The 18280-nt window shown below is 44.8% G+C and overlaps 1 protein-coding gene across 2 annotated transcripts in view; it reads left to right on the top strand.

The window, feature by feature from the left end:
- Nucleotides 1-741: 741 nt before the first annotated feature.
- XPO6 (exportin 6) overlaps nt 742-18280 on the top strand; it is a 49952-nt gene continuing 32413 nt past the window's right edge. For both annotated transcript variants that reach the window (XM_018561786.1, XM_018561779.1), the window contains exons 1-6: nt 742-774; nt 8649-8739; nt 10401-10513; nt 15859-16056; nt 16420-16579; nt 18008-18085. In XM_018561786.1, coding sequence (XP_018417288.1) covers nt 772-774; nt 8649-8739; nt 10401-10513; nt 15859-16056; nt 16420-16579; nt 18008-18085 — 643 coding nt within the window. In that variant the 5' untranslated portion in view covers nt 742-771. The remainder of the gene's footprint in view (nt 775-8648; nt 8740-10400; nt 10514-15858; nt 16057-16419; nt 16580-18007; nt 18086-18280) is intronic.

Genomic DNA, 18280 nt, shown 5'->3' with positions numbered 1-18280 from the left:
TTTTTTCTTGTCTTTCCCACACGGGACCGGAACCGGATGAAAAGAGACCCCCCTTCTACCCCCCAGAGAGTGGTGAAGTCTGACCTCCTTGTAGGCATCTCCATCAAGGGTGTGGCCCCCCCACTTAGCCTAACAGGGGCCCCCAAGGGGCACATGTGCCAATTATCTGCATAGGCTTTAGCCTGAGGCCTCCCACTGAGCCCAATTCTGATTCCTCTCATCCTGCCCATTCACTGCTTTTCTCTCTAGTGACTATACCCCCCTATACATATATATAATCTGAATTATTCCCACTTCTCTGTGGGTGTCTCTCCCCATTCACTCCTATTCTATTGCTTTAGAACCCTCACCCTTATGGCATGCTACCCTTCCTTCTACCTTCCTCCCATTGATGCCCCATTTGGGGTAACACAGGGCCCCAAGAGCCACGGGTGCCAATAATCCTGATCCCATCCACCTGATCTGTATATTGACATCCCTATTGACTCCTCTGTCCCCATCCCCCTGCTCCATCCTACATACATTTTAAATATAGATCAGACATTATTAATAGATCCCGCATGCCAATTCTTCCTCCGGCCCGTCTTACCTCTCCCTAGACCCGTGCCACGTTTGGGCTGACGCAGGTTGGCCCCCCTTCGGGTGGGAGGTGGCGTTTATGCCAATGTTTTATAAGGTATTCGTGTCTTTTATTCACATGGCATAGTCAGCGGGTCGCCATCAGCTGCTGCCAGTGCCATTTGACCCACGGGTTGAGACGAAAAGCAAAACATGGTAAGATGTGGTTTTGATCATTCTGTATTTTGGTGGGATTTGGGCAAATGGATCCAGAGCAGAATTGTAGGATTGCTTATGAATGAACCAGCCAGATGTTCTCATTTAAAGAGACCCAGTCACCAACTTGAGGTACATTACAGTTAAGGTACAGAAGAACTGAGTGTTGCACGTGCTTACTTTAAGTGGTTTCCTGTCTATAAATAATTTTTATTGATTTGCAATGTGCCTGCGAACATACCGGCAAGTTTGACTCCACCAGGAAGAGTCAATTCTCTAGCACAGCCCTGTTCCTGCATGCATGTCATAACCCTCCCCTCTTCTGGGACTGTCTGTGCTGGTCAAGCTCCTCCCCTCCCTATTCAACTTTTTATATAGCAGCTGGCGGGAGGAACAAAGGAGAATACTTTAGACCAGAGCACTCCACCTGTAATGAAACTATATATCCAATTGGGCATCTGGGAGTCATGCCTGTGGCTGTCAGTCTTGCAATGCCTCATGGGACGTGTAGTTCCACAACAGCTGGAGGGCCAAGGTTTCCTACCCCGCTTGAGTGATGGCTCTGAGTCTGCTAACTTCACATCCAAGATGGTGACTCCCAGCAGAAGTCTCGGGGCTTTTGGATGTCTACACAAGGGAGGCAAATAATATGAATCAAATATGTTATAGTCTCCTGGTGACCGTTGCCAGCGGGACAAAAAGCAACTGGAAATCGAAACTTCTACAGCCGTCACCAGTACGAGAATACAGCAGAAGTCTTCCAATGGGGACACCTCTTCTGGTGACAACTGAGCAAGAGGGAAATGGTTTGCGGAGAAAAAGGGTTCTCCCCAGTGGGACGTGGACAACAATAGAAATCTGACGAGTTTTAGCCATTCCCTACTCCATCAAAAAGATGTAGAACACCTGACTGGTTGGTTTGGGGTAATAACTTTTTTTGGGGGTATCTTTAAATTGTTAGTAACTTTTTTTTTTGGATAAAGTAGGGAAGGGTTAAAACCTATGCCCATTTTTTTTTTCTCGGTGTCTGTGTACTACTGGTGAAGTTTCCCTTCACTTCCTGTTCAAAATATACATAACAGGAAGTTAGAAAAAATTTCCAAAAGTGAAACTAATTCCCTCCTAGTTGTCTGCGGAACAGATGTCCCCATTGGAAGATTTGCTCTCACCTCTTGTTTTGGGGACACCTTGAATTTCCCATTGCTTTGTGTTTCAGTGACACTGGCCATCGGTACAAATTGAAGGGTGAATCTACCCACTGGGGACACAGAGCCAGCCCCATTGACAACAACTAGAGAAAACCTCAAGAGCTGGGCTCCAGCTGTCATTTTTTAAGAAGCACCTGAGACCCGGCTCCTGGGATCTGTGTGGACCTTTACCCTCAAAAATCTGATTCTACCAATCAACCCCTCTATGTATGATGATACAGACATGTCAGGTGTAAAATGCTGTGATTGTGAAATACTTAGACTTGCAGAGCATTCACTTCCTGCTTTGAAAGGGCAAAATGACTTCAGTTTGTCAACGCAATGCACACTGGGATTGCCTTGTCATCAGCAGAGCATTGCTAGGAAATCTCATCTGTAATCTCAGGAGATCTCGGGGAAAGGCATTTTCCTCCCCTGATATGATATGCATGGTCATGTGTCCTAGTCACATGTGCAAGAAATCCAGGAAGTGACAGGAGATCTAGTAATCTGCCCTTAGTAAACATGGCCACTGTCGGAAGACCCGGGCAGGAAAAGAAAAATAAGGTATACAGAAAATACAAAGCCGGCAATTATCTATTATGTATGCAAAGAGTACAAAGCCGGCAATTATCTATTCTGTTTGTAGATTGTCATTACTAAACATTTGTAAAGGTGAGTTTGTTTTTATTGTAAAGATCTGGGTAAAGGTCCGCTTTATTGCCTCCTACTTCGGTCATATGAACATTAACCCTTTTATCATTGCCCTTTGTCGGGGATACCACTTTGGCAGTATTTTTTTATTTGCTTTTCCGGGCAACAAGTTGCAACATTTTGCTACTAGTTTTTTTTTTTTTTTTTAGATCAACCAATCGGATGTTTGATTTTATAACCACCTCTTGCATCACTTGCCCCTTCCTCATGGACAGGGCTCTCCTTACTATCTTGTCTTGTCTTGATTTGTATTGTAACTGTAATGTCTTCCTTATATTTTAAAGCGCTGCGCAAACTGTTGGTGCTATATAAATGCTAAATATTATTGTTGTTTGATAATAATAATAATAATAATATTATTGTTATTACTATTGTTACGATCTAGACAAAGGAGATCTGGAAGTTGCTTGTGATGGACAAGACTTGTGGGTTGATTTATAAAACCTCTGCCCAGTTATACGCTGGGAGGATGCGGTTTGCATGGCGCTAGGGCCTCTAGATGGCGCGGAGTATACCCGTATTTTTCCGTCTATAAGACACCCCCTTGTATAGGACGCCCCCCACTTTTCTTACCCAAAATTCAGAAATCAATATTTTCCATGCTCTTTTGCATAACTGATTACATCCAGTTTAAATTTTGCAGAGTAAGACAGCCGCTTCCTGGTATTGGTATTTACCGGGATTTGTTTTGTTTTCTGACATTTTATGGGCTCAGAATGCTCCGACATTACCGCTCCCTGTTGCATCTGGCTACTGGCTACAGGCTCTCCGCAGCATCAGCTGATGTCGGGTACATAAGGCTCATGATTGGAGGAAACCTGTTAGCTTGTCTCTGCAATCGGAAGTTTCACTTGTGAGGTTAGTTTGCAGAGGTATCGGCAGTTTCGCAAACGCAGATCTCCTCTCGGCCCCCCGTGTATAAGACGCCCCTCCATTTTAAACAAATCAGGTTTATTGGTTTAGTAACAGTACAGTACAACAGTAGACATGCGTACATGAAAATATGAAACTAACAGGCATACAAGCAGATTGTGTCATGAGACGCAACTCGGACTGATGGAGGCACGGAGACGGGTATGGCCAGAGTCGTATATATATGGAGCTCAAATGGCCTATTACATACCACTTTAGGCTGTAGACCGTGCTGTATGCCCTAATAAACAGAGAAGGAGGGGGAGACAAACCCAAAGACGAAAAACAAGACAACACTAGACGATACAACCCAACAGGGACAACAGGGAGGTGGACGGGAATTGCACACATCGTACTCTAGTAGTCGGGGTTCTGCGGATGTACATATAGGTGAAAGGACCAGAACACATACAGTGGGCAAGGTGACAACCACAGAAAACACTCCAGTTACTAGAATAAGGTTAGTACGGTGGGGAAATCCGTGGAGTCCTGAAAACAAATCCAGAGCAACCACATTTCTCGGAAGAACGCCATTCGGTCAGTATCAATGGCGACCATTTCTTCCATGCGCATAATATCATTTAGGCAGGCCAGCCACGCTGGGGCGGAGGGAGCCTGCGTGGACTTCCAGTGCCCTGCGATAACCTGTCTGGCTGCAAAAAGGAAGAACCGCAGGGGGGGATTCCTTCGCTTTCGAGATCCGAGAGGGGAGCAAAGTGAGAAGTGTCAGGGTAGGAGTGTTTCGTGTGGTCGTGGAATGTGCCCTGTCATATACAGTCAATACCGCGTCCCAAAACCTCTTAATCAAATGACACGACCACCACATATGTAAGTATGTACCTTCAGAAACTTGACATCTCCAGTAGGTCTGCGTCACCGAAGGGAACATACGGTGCAATCGGACTGGAGTAAAATACCACCTGGAAAGTAGCTTAAAGTTGCGCTCCTGCAATTTACACGACATTGCCAATTTGTGTGTAAAGACGAAAATCTTGTCCTAGTCAGTGGGAGACATAGCAGAGTCCACATCCTCAGTCCACGCGTTAGTGAAAGAGGGCAGGGAGGAGGAGTACTGGGAGAGAAGCAGTTGATATAGTAGGGAGATGAGGTGTGCAGGGGGGATGGAGGAGATGCATAGCTGTTCAAACGGAGTGAGAGTCCTGGATGTGTCGGGCGTGGAGCGTATAGAGCGGTAGTAGCTGGATAATTGAAGAAAGGGCATCCACGCTCGACCATCCAGGGAGTTTTGATCAAGAAGTGTCTGGAAAGAAATCATGTCACTACCGCAAACAGTATGGCGTATTTGTGGCCAAAATTGTCGAGTCCATCCTAGAAAGGAAGGAGCGTGAAGTCCAGGAGGGAAGTGAGGGTTGTCCAGTATGGGCGTCAGGGGGCTTGGCAGAGTAGAAAGTTGTGAAGTCGTGCGGGAGTGATGCCAACATTTTAGCACAGAGAAAACAAGAAGGGGCCATTCCACGCTGCCACCCACCTCCGTCAGAGGTGTCCATAATGCTGCCTTAGAATGTAGTGGGGATGTTGAGATTTCCAGAGACACCCATTGTTTATGTGACGTTCCGTGGAACCAGTCCAAGACCCTAGTCAGTAAGGAAGCTTTGTAATAGAGGAGGAGGTCCGGTAGTCATGCACCTCCACGGACTTTAGGTCTGGTCAGCAGGCGGTAGTTAAGTCTAGGTTTGGTATCTTTCCAGACAATTGTTCGGAAGACATGTCGCAATTTCAGGAAGAAGGGGCGAGGTACATGTATGGGGACTGTTTGGAAAAGGTATAGGAATTTAGGGAGGATATCCATTTTAAGCACGTTCATGCGACCGAACCACGAAAGGGGTCTAGATCTCCATGTCTGAAGATCTGCCCTTGTCCTGGTCAATAGGGGGACATAATTGAGCTCATATAAACGGGACAAGTCAGAGGGCACGCGAATCCCAAGGTATGTAAAGGAGGAAGATTGCCAGGAAAACGGGAAGCGAGAGCGTAGTGAAGAGACTATTCTGGTTGGGAGGGAGATATTAAGCATGTCTGATTTATCATAATCCACCTTGAAGTTGCTAACAGAGCCGAAGGAGGAGAGTTCCTCCATAAGATGTGGTAGCGAAAGGCTCGGTTGAGTTAAATATACTAGGAGGTCATCAGCGTATAACGCCACCTTGTATTCTTCAGCGCCTACCGATATGCCATGTATGGAGGGGTTTGAGCGGAGGGCCTCAGCCAGATGTTCCATCGTGATCACGTAGAGTATAGGGGACAACGGACACCCTTGTCGTGTGCCATTTGAGATTTTTATAGGGTCAGAGAGTCTACCATTCGCGCACACACGAGCATATGGAGACTTTTATATAAGGCCATAATTTTGGATATGAACGGAGCTCCAAGCCCCAATTGGGTCAGTGAGGCGTGGAGAAAGCGCCAGCTGACCCTGTCGAACGCTTTCTCAGCGTCTAGGGAGAGCAAGCAGGCCGGGAGTTTCTTTTTCTGGATATAGTCAATCAGGGCTATGGTCTTGGAGGTGTTGTCCCTTGCTTCCCTTAGCGGGACAAACCCAACTTGATCATTATGAATTATGGAGGGCAGGAGGGGTTGAAAACGGAGGGCCAGTAATTTAGCATATAATTTGACGTCGCAGTTCAATAAGGAGATAGGGCGGTAGCTCCCGGGCAGTGAGGGGTCCTTACCTGGTTTCAGTATGAGAGAGATGTGAGCTAATAAGGATTGAGGGGCAAAAGGGCAGGTGGGTGAGATGGAATTAAATGTGTCTAACAGAAAAGGGGAGAGTTCAGATGCAAATAATTTAAAGAAACGTGCTGAATAGCCATCCGGGCCAGGGGCTTTACCGCTTTTGGTAGCCTTAATGGTCTTATTCAGCTCTTCAATGGTGAAAGGGGAGTTTAAGGATTCCAGGGCGGTGGGCGGTACAGTAGGCAATGCCGTCTTGGCTAGGTAGGCGGGTAAGGCCGGGGGTTCTTGCACGGGCGAGCCAGAGGGTCCTAGAGAGTCTATATTATATAATTGGGAGTAATAGTTATGGAAGGACTGCAGGATTTCCGAATTCGAGTGTACAATCTTTCCATCAGGGGAACGTATAGAAAGGATATTGTTGAGGCCAGGGCGCGGATGGATAGTGCGAGACGCCCCTCCATTTTGAGGTAAATATTTTTATGAAAAAGTATAGTCTTATACATGGAAAAATACAGTAGTCATTTTCTGTACTTCACAGCGCCATCTAGGGGAGCTAGTGCCATGAAAACTGCATCCACCCGGCTGTATGCTGGGCAGAGGGTTTATAAATAAACCCATAAGTCTTGTCTATTGCAAGCAACTTCCAGGTTTCCTTTGTCTAGATTAATAATAATAATCAGGATTTATATAGCACCAACAGTTTGCGCAGCGCTTTACAATATAAGGAAGACATTACAGTTACAATACAAAGCAAGGCAAGATGGTAAGGAGGGCCCTGCCACTGAGAAGTTTGCTCACCATACATGCAAGAATCTGACTATACCACCTTTGTACAATTAACTTTAAAGTTAATAAAACAAAGTAATCTGAGAACCCGCCTCATCTATCTAATCAGTCCGTGTCCAATCAGGTGCGACCTTGTACTACATAGTTGTTAGCCGAGCTATAGGAAATCAATCAGATTGTATGATGTCATGAGCTTTACAGCAAGTCTGTGATAATAAATTCCAGAAACTGATTTAATTTAATCAGTAAACTTTTTAAACTTCTTTATCTTCTGCTGTTGTGTCAGGGAGGGTTAGGCTCTTTTATATTTGTCCTTTGAATGGTTGAAAGAGTTGTTACATCCTTCACCATAGATGATTCATGCAGGAAATTAGTAAATACTACACCTTGTTGTCCGCACCACTTACCGTATGTCTACATAGAGCATCAGAGTTGCAGCTTAGGAGGATGTAGCTACTGGAGCTGATTTATTTAAGGCACATCCACGCTATAGCGGTGACCTGCGTTTTCTGCACGCAGAGAACGCAGGTCACCACTGGGGCACATAGAGCTCAGTTGTTTTCTGTGTGCCCTGTTGACACCACAATTCGGGTGTGATGGGCAGTGCGCTGTGCTGCGGAATAAATGCAGACATGCTGCATTTTTTTGCAGCACGCTGATTGGGACAGTTCCTTGTGGTGTCCTTCTAATTGGCATAAGCACAGCTTTTTTTGCCCCTTTTTATATAATATTATTATACAGGATTTATATAGCACCAACAGTTTGCGCAGCGCTTTACAATATAAGGAAGACATTACGAGACAAGATGGTAAGGAGTCCATGAGGGCTTGCAATCTAAAAGGGAGGGGCAAGTGATACATGAGGAGGTAGCTGTGTGGGGGTGAATTGTTTGAGAATGTGATGGTGGAATATAGTATATATCCTCTCTCTCCCCCTCTATATAGTGAAAGAATGATCACTGAAGGCAGCCTGCGTGCAGAAGGTCGACATTTACCAAATCCAAGATTACATTGGTGTTGTCATTTTCTATTCTGTAATGTTTTAATAAACCAGGGAAGGGCTCAGAACTACTGTTAAGTTTGAGGGGAAGAAAATGCTTTTCACTGAGGTTTTGTAGTTTCCAGATGAGGTTTCCTAGGAAGGCGCTGGTGATGTAGTCTTCCTAGGATGCATCTGTGATGCCAGGACTACATCACCAGTGCCTCATCCAACCAGGAAGCGGAAAAACAGTAACTAAGTAAAAGCAAGCTAATGCATGTGATAGGATTTCATATCTGCATGTAGAGCTGCATGTGGATGTGATTTATTTGGGGGGGGGTTAAAGGCTCGCTTTAAACCTGTTGTCCTGATAGCTGGTGAAGCCTAAAGTGTCTATAGTCTACAAATCCTGCCAGAACCTACGCGGTGGAGAAACCATCATGATGTCTATGGGTACCTTTTTAAACACCGTTTAAAGCATACTACTGCTATGTTTTTAATGCAAAATGTGTATTTGGCTTCTACATAGTCTTTTCAGAAGAGCCCTATAACGGCATGCATCCTGACAACTGTCCTCTGTGACAACTGTGTTTCTGTTTGCAGGCGTCCGAAGAGGCCTCGCTGAGAGCCCTGGAGAGTCTTATGACAGAATTCTTTCACACAAGCACCTCCAATGAGCGGAAAAGAGAAATCGGTAAGAGAAGCCGGTGGGAGGGCACATGAGAAGCTATCATGTTATACAGTTACATTTTTTTTTTCCCCCCCACTATGTAAATTAAAGACAAACTCTGGGCAAAAGTGTTCCTAACCCTTTCAGTGCGGCGGTAGCCTGTTCTCATTTTTGTCTAGGTGCTAAAAAAATAAAAGTTATTCTTACCCGAACTGCTGAGCTTGTTTCCTGCTTCTCCAGTTACTGAAGCCTGTCTTCTCCTACACCGCAGCATTGGAAGGTTCCGCAGCGTCCCCAAGTCTATACACAGTGTGTAGAATATGATCGTCTATGGGACCTTAGACGGTGGCCTTAGACTGCTGCAGAGGAGGGGGAGAGAGGCAGAAGGGACGGTCTAAGAGCAAGCTGGCTGCGAGGATCCGCTGAGTATAACTTTTTTTTTTTTCTTTGTAGCACCTATACAAAAAAATGAGCAATTAACCCTTGCAATGAGGGGGTGGCCCTACTGCAAGGGTTAAGCAAAATTCTGCCTGGAGTTCTGTTTTAAAGGAGAACTATGAGGTGAGTGATTTACTCTCATCCTCATACTTAGATCCGACCTGTCACAGGTCGACTCTATAGATCGGGAAGTGAGTGAACACATACCGCTGCTTGCTCACTTCCTGATCATCTCCCTGCAGAGAGCGGTGACTGTCAGTCATCACTCCCCGCAGGAATTCCCCCTCCTCTCTCCCATTCCTCCAGCTCTGACTGGAGGAATGGGAGAGGGCGGGCACAGCTGCCTCTAGATAGGCAGAGCCCACTGTCAATCAGTCAGCTGTGTGGATCTCAAGAGTATTGTCAACATCCGTCCCGGCTGCAGCGCTCTCAGTATATAGCTTGCTATATACTGAGCTTTGGGTCACGGGAGAATTAGTATATGTCCTCCTGTGACCCTAAGGAGAACTCTGGGATAAAAAGGTTACCCCAAGACTGTAGTCTAAAGCAGGGGTAGGCCCTCCAGATGTGGTGCAGCTACAAATCCCAGTAGGCATTGCAAGACTCTTAGCAGCCACAGGCATGACCTCCAGGGGCAGATGCGTGGTGATATTTGTAGTTGCGTCACAGCTAAATGGCCGTAGTTTGCCTACCCTTTGCCTAAAGTAAGGAGATGATCGAGTATGGTGCAAAAACTTTAGAGCATCAGAATTACTGGTCTCTCGCTTCTGGTAACCCAACAGGTCCTGATTGTTGAAGGCAGTACTCAGGTTGGTTAGCTGTTTGTTATTAGATGTGTATGGGCATCCTGAGACCCTCATGTGATTCACGCACATGGCATGAATTCTTGAGTGTATTTGCTTGTGGCCATGTATTGGGGTTTGAGTGTCCTTGCACATGGTGCTCTATGCGTCTCCTGTGCATAGTGATGTCTCAATTCCCATTTAGTCTTTGTAATGTGGACATAGCCCGAGGGCAGGGTGTAGAGCAGGCTGAGTCAGGCTGGAGGTTTTACTTTAGCTACACTGCAGTTTATCACTTTGGTGGTTCAAAACATCTTACCACTGACCTGATATCAGAAATGTCCTTGCTTTGTATAGGGCTTGTTGATGTCAAAAAAACCAGGAAAATTAAATAGTTTACAACCTTGTGTTTCAGAGAATGCAGTAAAGTCGTTTTGTTGACGTATGAATTTGTCTCCTTTACAGAGGCTCTGCTGAATAATTTTGCTCAGCAGCTTGGAGCCTGGAGGTTCTGCTTCTACTTCCTGTCCAGCTCACACAATGACTATGTGCTGATGTACAGCCTCAGCGTCTTTGAGGTAAGAACTCGGAATATTAAACTAGGATGATGGCCAAATTCGTATGTACGCAGGCCTTCTAAGTTGCTTTTAGTTCATCAATGTGCAAAAAGCACCTAGAAATTCATCCAAATGTGTTGCTCCTTCACTTCCTTTAGTAGGAATACAATGCTGTAAGGCCACTTATTCAATCCAGGATTGCATTGTTACCCTTGTGTTGAGTTTGGTGTTCCCTCTTTGATATCAACAGGAAAAGGTGAGGTAATGGGGGGCATGACTATAAGCGCAGTTGCTCTTCATTAACAATCCCATGGCTTGTCAATTAGCAGTTGGCCAGACCTAGCCCTGTCTGCAATCTGTCATTGTAGCTTTAATTTAGGCAGCAACAGCTTGCTTGTCACAGGGAAATACCATAGAAGCTCCGAATAACTCCTCCTCGTGCATCTAGTGTGGTCTGTCTCCTACAGAACGCTGGTCAAGTGACAAAGCCAATTAGAAATCCTAATACCGGTAGTATGTCACCGATGGGATATTTTTAACCCAGAAACCTTTTAGTTGTACTTTACTTCTACCAAAACTTGAAGTTTAATTTTGCACCGTTACTGTCAAGTAGAATGGCATGTGGGCGTCCTATGTCTCTCGGCGAATCGAGTGGTGAAGTTCCTCCAACACATTTCCTAGTTTTTTTGTTTTTTCTTAAATGTTTGTATTATTTTATTAAAGCATTGAAAATAATTCAGAACATTGTTGCAATGAAATACAGACTATGGACATGTAATGGATATACATTCAGAGTAAGGGCTTGTTCACACGGAAAGTGCGTGCGTTCCAGAACGGTAGCTGCTGGAACGCTCCGAGATCGCTAAGAAACTTCCCCCCGCTTTCTGGGGCGGGAGGGGGGGTGGCGGTGCATTAAATTCAATGGCACCGCTTCCTCGCCTTACTGCGGGCTGGGGGGGCGTGGAAGCTGTGCCATTAAATTCAATGCACCACCACGCCCCCTCCCGCCCCAGATCGTAGGGAGAAGTTTCTCAGCGATCGCGGTGCGTTCCAGCAGCTACCGCTCTGGAACGCACACGCTTTCGGTGTGAACAAGGTCCCCATATATGGTCAGGTTACTCACATTTCCGTAGCTATCCGGGCCTCAAGCTATAAAACATTTGGTCAAAAACCGCATCCATAACGCAGAACCATTAATTTTCGAACCCAACTGTTACAGGCCGCTCAGGGCTCATGAACAGAGAAATTATCCGTATAAAGCTTCCCTATATTAGGGAGGCAAGGTACAGATCCCTTACCGCAATGTGTCATATGTTGTAATGTAAGACAATCTATTCTCAAGTGCTACCGGCAAAGGGCAGCACCAATGAGAAAAATTAGTACACATCCCGTCCGCCACACCCATGGATTCCATCCATGAGCGAATCCGGGCATTGATTAAAGTCAAGGTCGAAACCAGGCGACCCTACTTTCACCCCAGGAGAGAAGGGGGATGGATAGAAGGGAGTACAGTTGGGAAGCAGAACAAAGGAATGAAGGGGAGATAGAAACGGCAGAAGGAGACTATTACGCAGGTCCTCCAATGGCAACTGGCAATTTGCATACCTGGATCGCACCCTCAGACCACAGGCTCCTCAAGGGTTCAGGGGGCGCAAGCAACCCTTGAGTTAGGAGGATCCATGTCCAGCTGAGAGTCCTCTGCGAGGCTCTTAAAAGGTGCCAGGGTTTCCATGTGGATCCAAAGCCACAATTCCTAGTTTTGTCCAGCTGTTAAAGCCATTGCAAAGCTAGAACTGTTAGTGTTACACTCCCCTGGCTCTCCATAATGCCAAATGACCTAATTTTGGGGGGTCTTTAGGTATATCATGGTGGGGGGAGAGACTTTCAGCTTTGCATGTTCATGCTGAGCTATCTGCTTAGTAGTACAGTCCTGTGAATGCCCTTTACTGTGTCTTTTATCTCATTGCAAGGCCATGGGTAAGCTCAGCCTGACTATAATTCATACACGGTGACTTATCTCATTGATTTTCTTTTTATTATTATTATTATTATTATTATTACTACATAGTATTTATATAGCGCCAACAGTTTGCGCAGTGCTTTACAATATAAGGAAGACATTACAGTTACAATACAATTCAAGACAAGATGGTAAGGAGGGCCTGCCCATGAGGGCTTACAATCTAAAAGAGGAGGGGGAAATGATACAAGAGGTAGCTGTGGGAATGAATTATGTGAGAATTGTTTAGGAAGGATGCTAATTGCACCGACTAATATAAACATGGTGCTAATATTTTGAGCTTACAAATCTTAATCATGAAAATGTGGCAAAGCAAGCCTGTTAAAATGAAATTCGCATAAAAAAATAAATGATCTGTTTTTAGTTATTGCCGTTCGATCGCTTTCACACTGCAGTATGGTGCCCATAAGTCATTCATAGGACGCTTGTCGTGTTCCTCTACATGTAGACTTGTGTATGATTGTTTCAGTTCATATTTGTTGAATGGAAGGCTTAACACATCCCAGTGCCCGGAACATGCCATGTGCTGATTTTTGTTTGGCTTCCATTAACTTTTAAAACAGCAACTCAGTTCAACAGCAAGCTCCACTCACAGGCCTCCCGATAGAGGTTCATGTCAGGTGAAGTGTGTAACTTGACCAGCACGGACATCTGTTATCGGTCCCGTGCAGAAGAAGCGAGCGGTGCTTGGCTCCCCATCTCACTGCATGCGTGAACTTCACAAATGTTAAAGCAAAAATTCAGAACACCAGAACAACATGACCCAGACATTAATATTTGCTGCAGTAAATCTTCCCCTGAGATTGTCGGTTCTTGGTTTTTAAGGAAGACTCTTACTCTTAAGGAGTCCATAGACGTTGACAGTCATTCATCTGGCATCTTGACCAGATTGGCAAGCAGCAGTCTAATATCCATGGGGTGCCAGCAGACACTGGCGGCTGAGGTTAGTCAGGGCGTTTGACCGTAGTCCAATCCTATCTGCACATTTTGACTTCCCTCTAACCTCTATGATTCTTCAAGTGATGAGGAACATTGGATTACTTGATGTGTATGTAAAAGCGAAAACGTTTTTGTATTGGGGTCGCTTGCACCACTTTTTTTTTTTTTGCTAGGCCTTCTGTAGAAGTTCCTTAGGAATGGAAAACATATAGGATAAGTAATGGAAGTGCCACTCCATTTACAATTGGCAAGGAAAAGCCAACAAGTTTCACGATATGGGTTCATGGGCTGTACAGGCAGTCCCCGAGTTGCATACGACCCCTACTTACAAATAGAGGCTTTACTGTACAGCAGGGGGTCCCAAGCTGCAGCCAACGCAGCGTTCCAGTAGTTGTAATGCTACCGCACTCATGCAGACGAGGAGTGTGCCCGCCTTTTAGGGTCAGGTTCGTAGTACTCTATGTACATTACAGGAAGTTTGCTCTTGTTAGACATGCAGACGAGGGGTGCCCGCCTCTTCGTCCGGGTCACTGTGAGGTTTTTACTGCAGTCTGTATCCTCATTAGAAAGATTTAATCTCACTTCCTGTCCTTGAGACAACAGGAAGTGAGAGGCAATCTACCCTTAGGAAGGGAAATTCACTCCTGTAAGAGTTATCATGGGGGAAAAAGATGTCTCCACCGAAGCTTGATCACCAATCCTTGTTTCCACGACAAACCAAAATTTTCAAAATCCACAGGGACAGAAAGTGAGGTGAAAACTGAACAGGGGCACACACAGCAAAACAAACATTACAGGGGGTAAAGCCTTCCCTATGCTATCCAAAAGGAAAAAACATTTTTTGGGCTGGAGTTACACTTAAAAAATGTACCTGATCCAACTTACATACAAATTCAACTTAAGAACAAATCTATAGAGCCTTCCTTGTTCGTAACCCGGGGACTGCCTGTAATAACTTTTTTAGGGCTATTCATTTATTAAACTGTGAATATAATCAATGTTTGATCTACAGCACTATTTAAAATATTCACAAATTAGGAAAATTTTAATTCTATAGGATGAAAGTAGTTAAACTATAGTAACTACCAAAATGAGATCTAAACATATTTTTTTATACATGCACAACATGTAACCGTTTGATAGTCATAGAGGTTACCTAAAAAGGATCAAAAGAAGTCTGGGCCAGACAATATTATTAGATGCCCAGGTAATTTAAAATGAAAATGTAGCCTTGTGATCTCGGAGTTACAAAATTGAATCAAGTGATAAAATTGAGTGAAGAAAAAGGTTCTTGGAATGTGCCAGGTATAAAAAGTATTGAACGATATCAGTAAAACAATACTTATACCCAGCGCACTCAAAGACCTTTGACCAACGTTGGAGCTACCTTTTATATCTTTCAGCATCAAGAAGCTGTTTCCCAGATTTGCAGTGTTGCCTCCTGGTCTTTTGGTTATATGTTCTACAAGGTAGATGTTGTGGCCTCTCCTGGTGCCATCTTTGGACGTAAGGTCATTTTCAGCTGCAGGGTGTCCCCAGTTCTCTTGGGCCTGTTAGCATTTTTTGCTGTGTTGCCCACCCGTCAGTTGGATGTCTCCAAGGTGAATGACTTGCTCTGTCCGTCAATGGACAAGAAAGTGAAAATAGGATTTCTGTACTCGCTATAAAATCCTTTTCTTGGCGTCCACATAGCGCCACAGGTTCTACCCCCCTCTGTGTTTCTGATCATGCTCTTGGTGATGCTTTGCTACAAAACTGAGGAATGGCGATTGTAGGGCGAGTTAAGCGTATGCAAAAACCTGTTTTGAAGCAAAATCGGTCTATGGGGATGTTAAAACCCACTTGAAGCAGCTCAATTTAATTTTAGAAGGAGGTCAACTGCAGGACAAATGCTCCTGTCAGTGCATTCTGAATGGTCTCGGAAGCATCTCCATGTGAAGCCGTCGACACAAGCTCAAAGCCCGTTGACACAGGCCCTGACTAAACCTAGGCAGTGCTTAAAGAAACCGCTGCCAAATATGAGATTCTAATCAACTAGCTAGTTCATAATTGGTAAACGATACTCCAATCTGTACTCGGAGACCCTGTTACTCCCCCATTAATTGTCCCCATATTGGCTCTCTTGCTGCTCAGAAATGGTAAAGTCAGGCTCACACATTAGACACCTCTGTTCTTCCTGTGACAGACGTGTCACTTCTGTCTGCATCTGATAATGTGGGCTTAGCTGTTGACATTAGACAAAAATCATACATTTGCAAAGCCATGAAATCACAGTTTTTTCGGCCAAGGATGCATTGTTTTTGGTGGAAATAAGTGCATTTTAGGTTATGAAGGAGATTATGAAGATAACATTATTGGGGAATGGAAAGGCTCACTAACTTTTTTTTTTTTTTTTCCCCCTGTACAGAACTTGATCAACAAGATGTGGCTGGGTGTCCCCTCGCAGGAGAAGATGGAGATCCGTAGCTCCTTGCCCAAACTTCTACTGGCCCAGCACAAGAATCTCCCAGGCTTTATCTGCAACAAGCTGTGCAAGGTCATCGTGGACATGGGTAGACAAGACTGGCCAATGTTCTACCATGACTTCTTCACCAATATCTTACAGGTGAGAAAATCGCTACAAGCTTCTTAACAAGACTGCTATATAGATAAATCTAAACCTGTGGAAAATAACAAAATGTGGGCTGCCATCACTATCCCATCCTGACAATGCTAGATACCTGGGAATAATGTTGGTTCAGTGGCTTCATTGATTTTAAATTCCTTCAGTCATTTGAGGAATTTAGACTTCTTTATGACTTTTTTCTAATTGGCTTGTTCAGTCTAAGTCCATTGTTCTGCGAAAACCAGGCAGGGTTCACCAAATGTAGGCCCTACATTTCTTATTGTACGGTTTTCCTTTATAAGACTCGCATATCACACAGGTGCTGTACAGGTAATGACACCATTGCTCTCTCCCCTAACCTAGCTAATCCAGAGCCCCCGCACCACGCCGCTGGGACTCATAATGTTGAAGACTGCATCTGAGGAGTTGGCTTGTCCTCGGGAGGACCTTAGTGTGGCCAGGAAAGAGGAACTTCGCAAACTGCTGCTGGAGCAAGTGCCAACAGTGCTGGGGCTGCTAACAGGTAATGCAAATTCTGACTTCCTGCTCTGCCTCTCTGTGTCTGTATAGGACGGAGTGTAGTTGCACTTACCACAGTGAAATGGCGCATTGGCATATCCCTCTGCAGTGCATGCTTGTCCATATAGCGTAGGGAGTTCTAATGCATAGCATTGAGGGATGCAGGAAGGAGGACGCTCTTCCATGCTCATCACTTGTCTGTACTGGACATGGAGCTATTGCACATAGTATTGAAGGATTCCTGAAAGGAGGAGTGTGTGCTGATATGCCCTTCTACAGTGCATGCTTCTTGCTATAGGACCCAGAGACTTAGCACATAGCATTAAGGGATACATGAAAAAGGAAGTGGTGGCGTGTCTCTCTTTGCGGTGCACACTTCTATGCACAGGCCAGAAAGACATAGCACATAACATTAAAGGATACCTGGGGAAGGAGGGAGATATGGTATGCCCCTTTTGGAGTCCATGTTTAAATAGTAAATAGCATTGAGGGATGTCTGGAATCAGTGGGAGCTCTGGTATGTCCCAATTTTATATATAGGCTACAAATGCTTAGTAAAAAGGCATTGAGGGGTGTCTGGAGAAGGAGGGAGATATGGCATGTATCTGTGGTGTGCACAATTCTCTGTATAGGACAGACAGTCATAGTGCATATCATTGAGGGAGATATGACATGCTTCTCTGTGGCGCACAATTCTCTGTATGGGGTGGATAATCAGCATATACCATAGAGGGAGAGAGATGTAGCATGGTCCTTCGTAGTACTCAGCTCTTTGTATTGGATGGTGCATAGTTTTGAGGGATGCATGGAGAGGTAGGTTGATATGACATGCTTCTCTTTGGCATACAAAGCTTTGTATAGGATGGAGAATCTGCACATATTATTGAGGGAGGAGATGTAGCATGGTCCTTTGCAGTGCTCAGTTCTCATGGTGGGAATCCTAGTGCATAGAACTGATGGATGCTTGGGGAAGGAGGGAGATATGACAGGTCCCTTTGGTGTGTACACTTCTCTATATAGGGCAGACTGTCTGAGCGCATATCATTCAGGGAGGCATGGAGAGGGAGGGACAGTTGCTAGACTCTAACATTATAGCTGGAAGTTGCCATTTGCTTTTGCATATCGAGCGCTACAGGTTTGCGGCTTATGGATCACTGGTAACGACAAAAGCTGGAACCTAGAGGTGCCTGCACATAACTCTGGTTAAGTTTGTTGATCTAGTTTTAAAGAAGAGATGGGTTTACTTCAGCAGTACTGTACTTTAACTTGTTAACTCGGACAGACGGTGGTTTCCTTTCATGTAATGTCTCCAAATACAAGCTCTGTAGGACTGTCTACGTTCAATAATTTTTTTTTTCTTATGTAACGACTACTTTAGTTCTCAAACTGTTAATTTTTATTGTCCTATTCATGCCTGCGTTTCACTTTACAGGCGTGCTGGAGAGTATTTGGAATAAGCACAGTGTTACTACAGCCACACCTCCACCTTCACCTACTGCATCAGATGCCGGTAAATATGGTTGTAAAATTTTAACTCCTCTTGGTTTTCCTTTTGCTTGTTCTTCATGCAATGACCAGAAAGTTGTTTGTAACAGATTGGCTTCCCAATCTGCATGCACATTCCTGGGCAGTGGAGAAGCATTAGCAGTGAAGCGGTTTTAAAGTAATAGTTATGGAACTAATATGCTAATAAGTTACGGGAAGG

The sequence above is a fragment of the Nanorana parkeri genome, unplaced genomic scaffold (assembly GCF_000935625.1).
Source record: "Nanorana parkeri isolate BGI_ZX_2015 unplaced genomic scaffold, ASM93562v1 scaffold19, whole genome shotgun sequence".
Classification (NCBI taxonomy): Eukaryota; Metazoa; Chordata; class Amphibia; order Anura; family Dicroglossidae; genus Nanorana; species Nanorana parkeri.
Note: the sequence above shows the minus strand (reverse complement) of the source record. Positions and strands in the feature narration are given on the sequence as shown.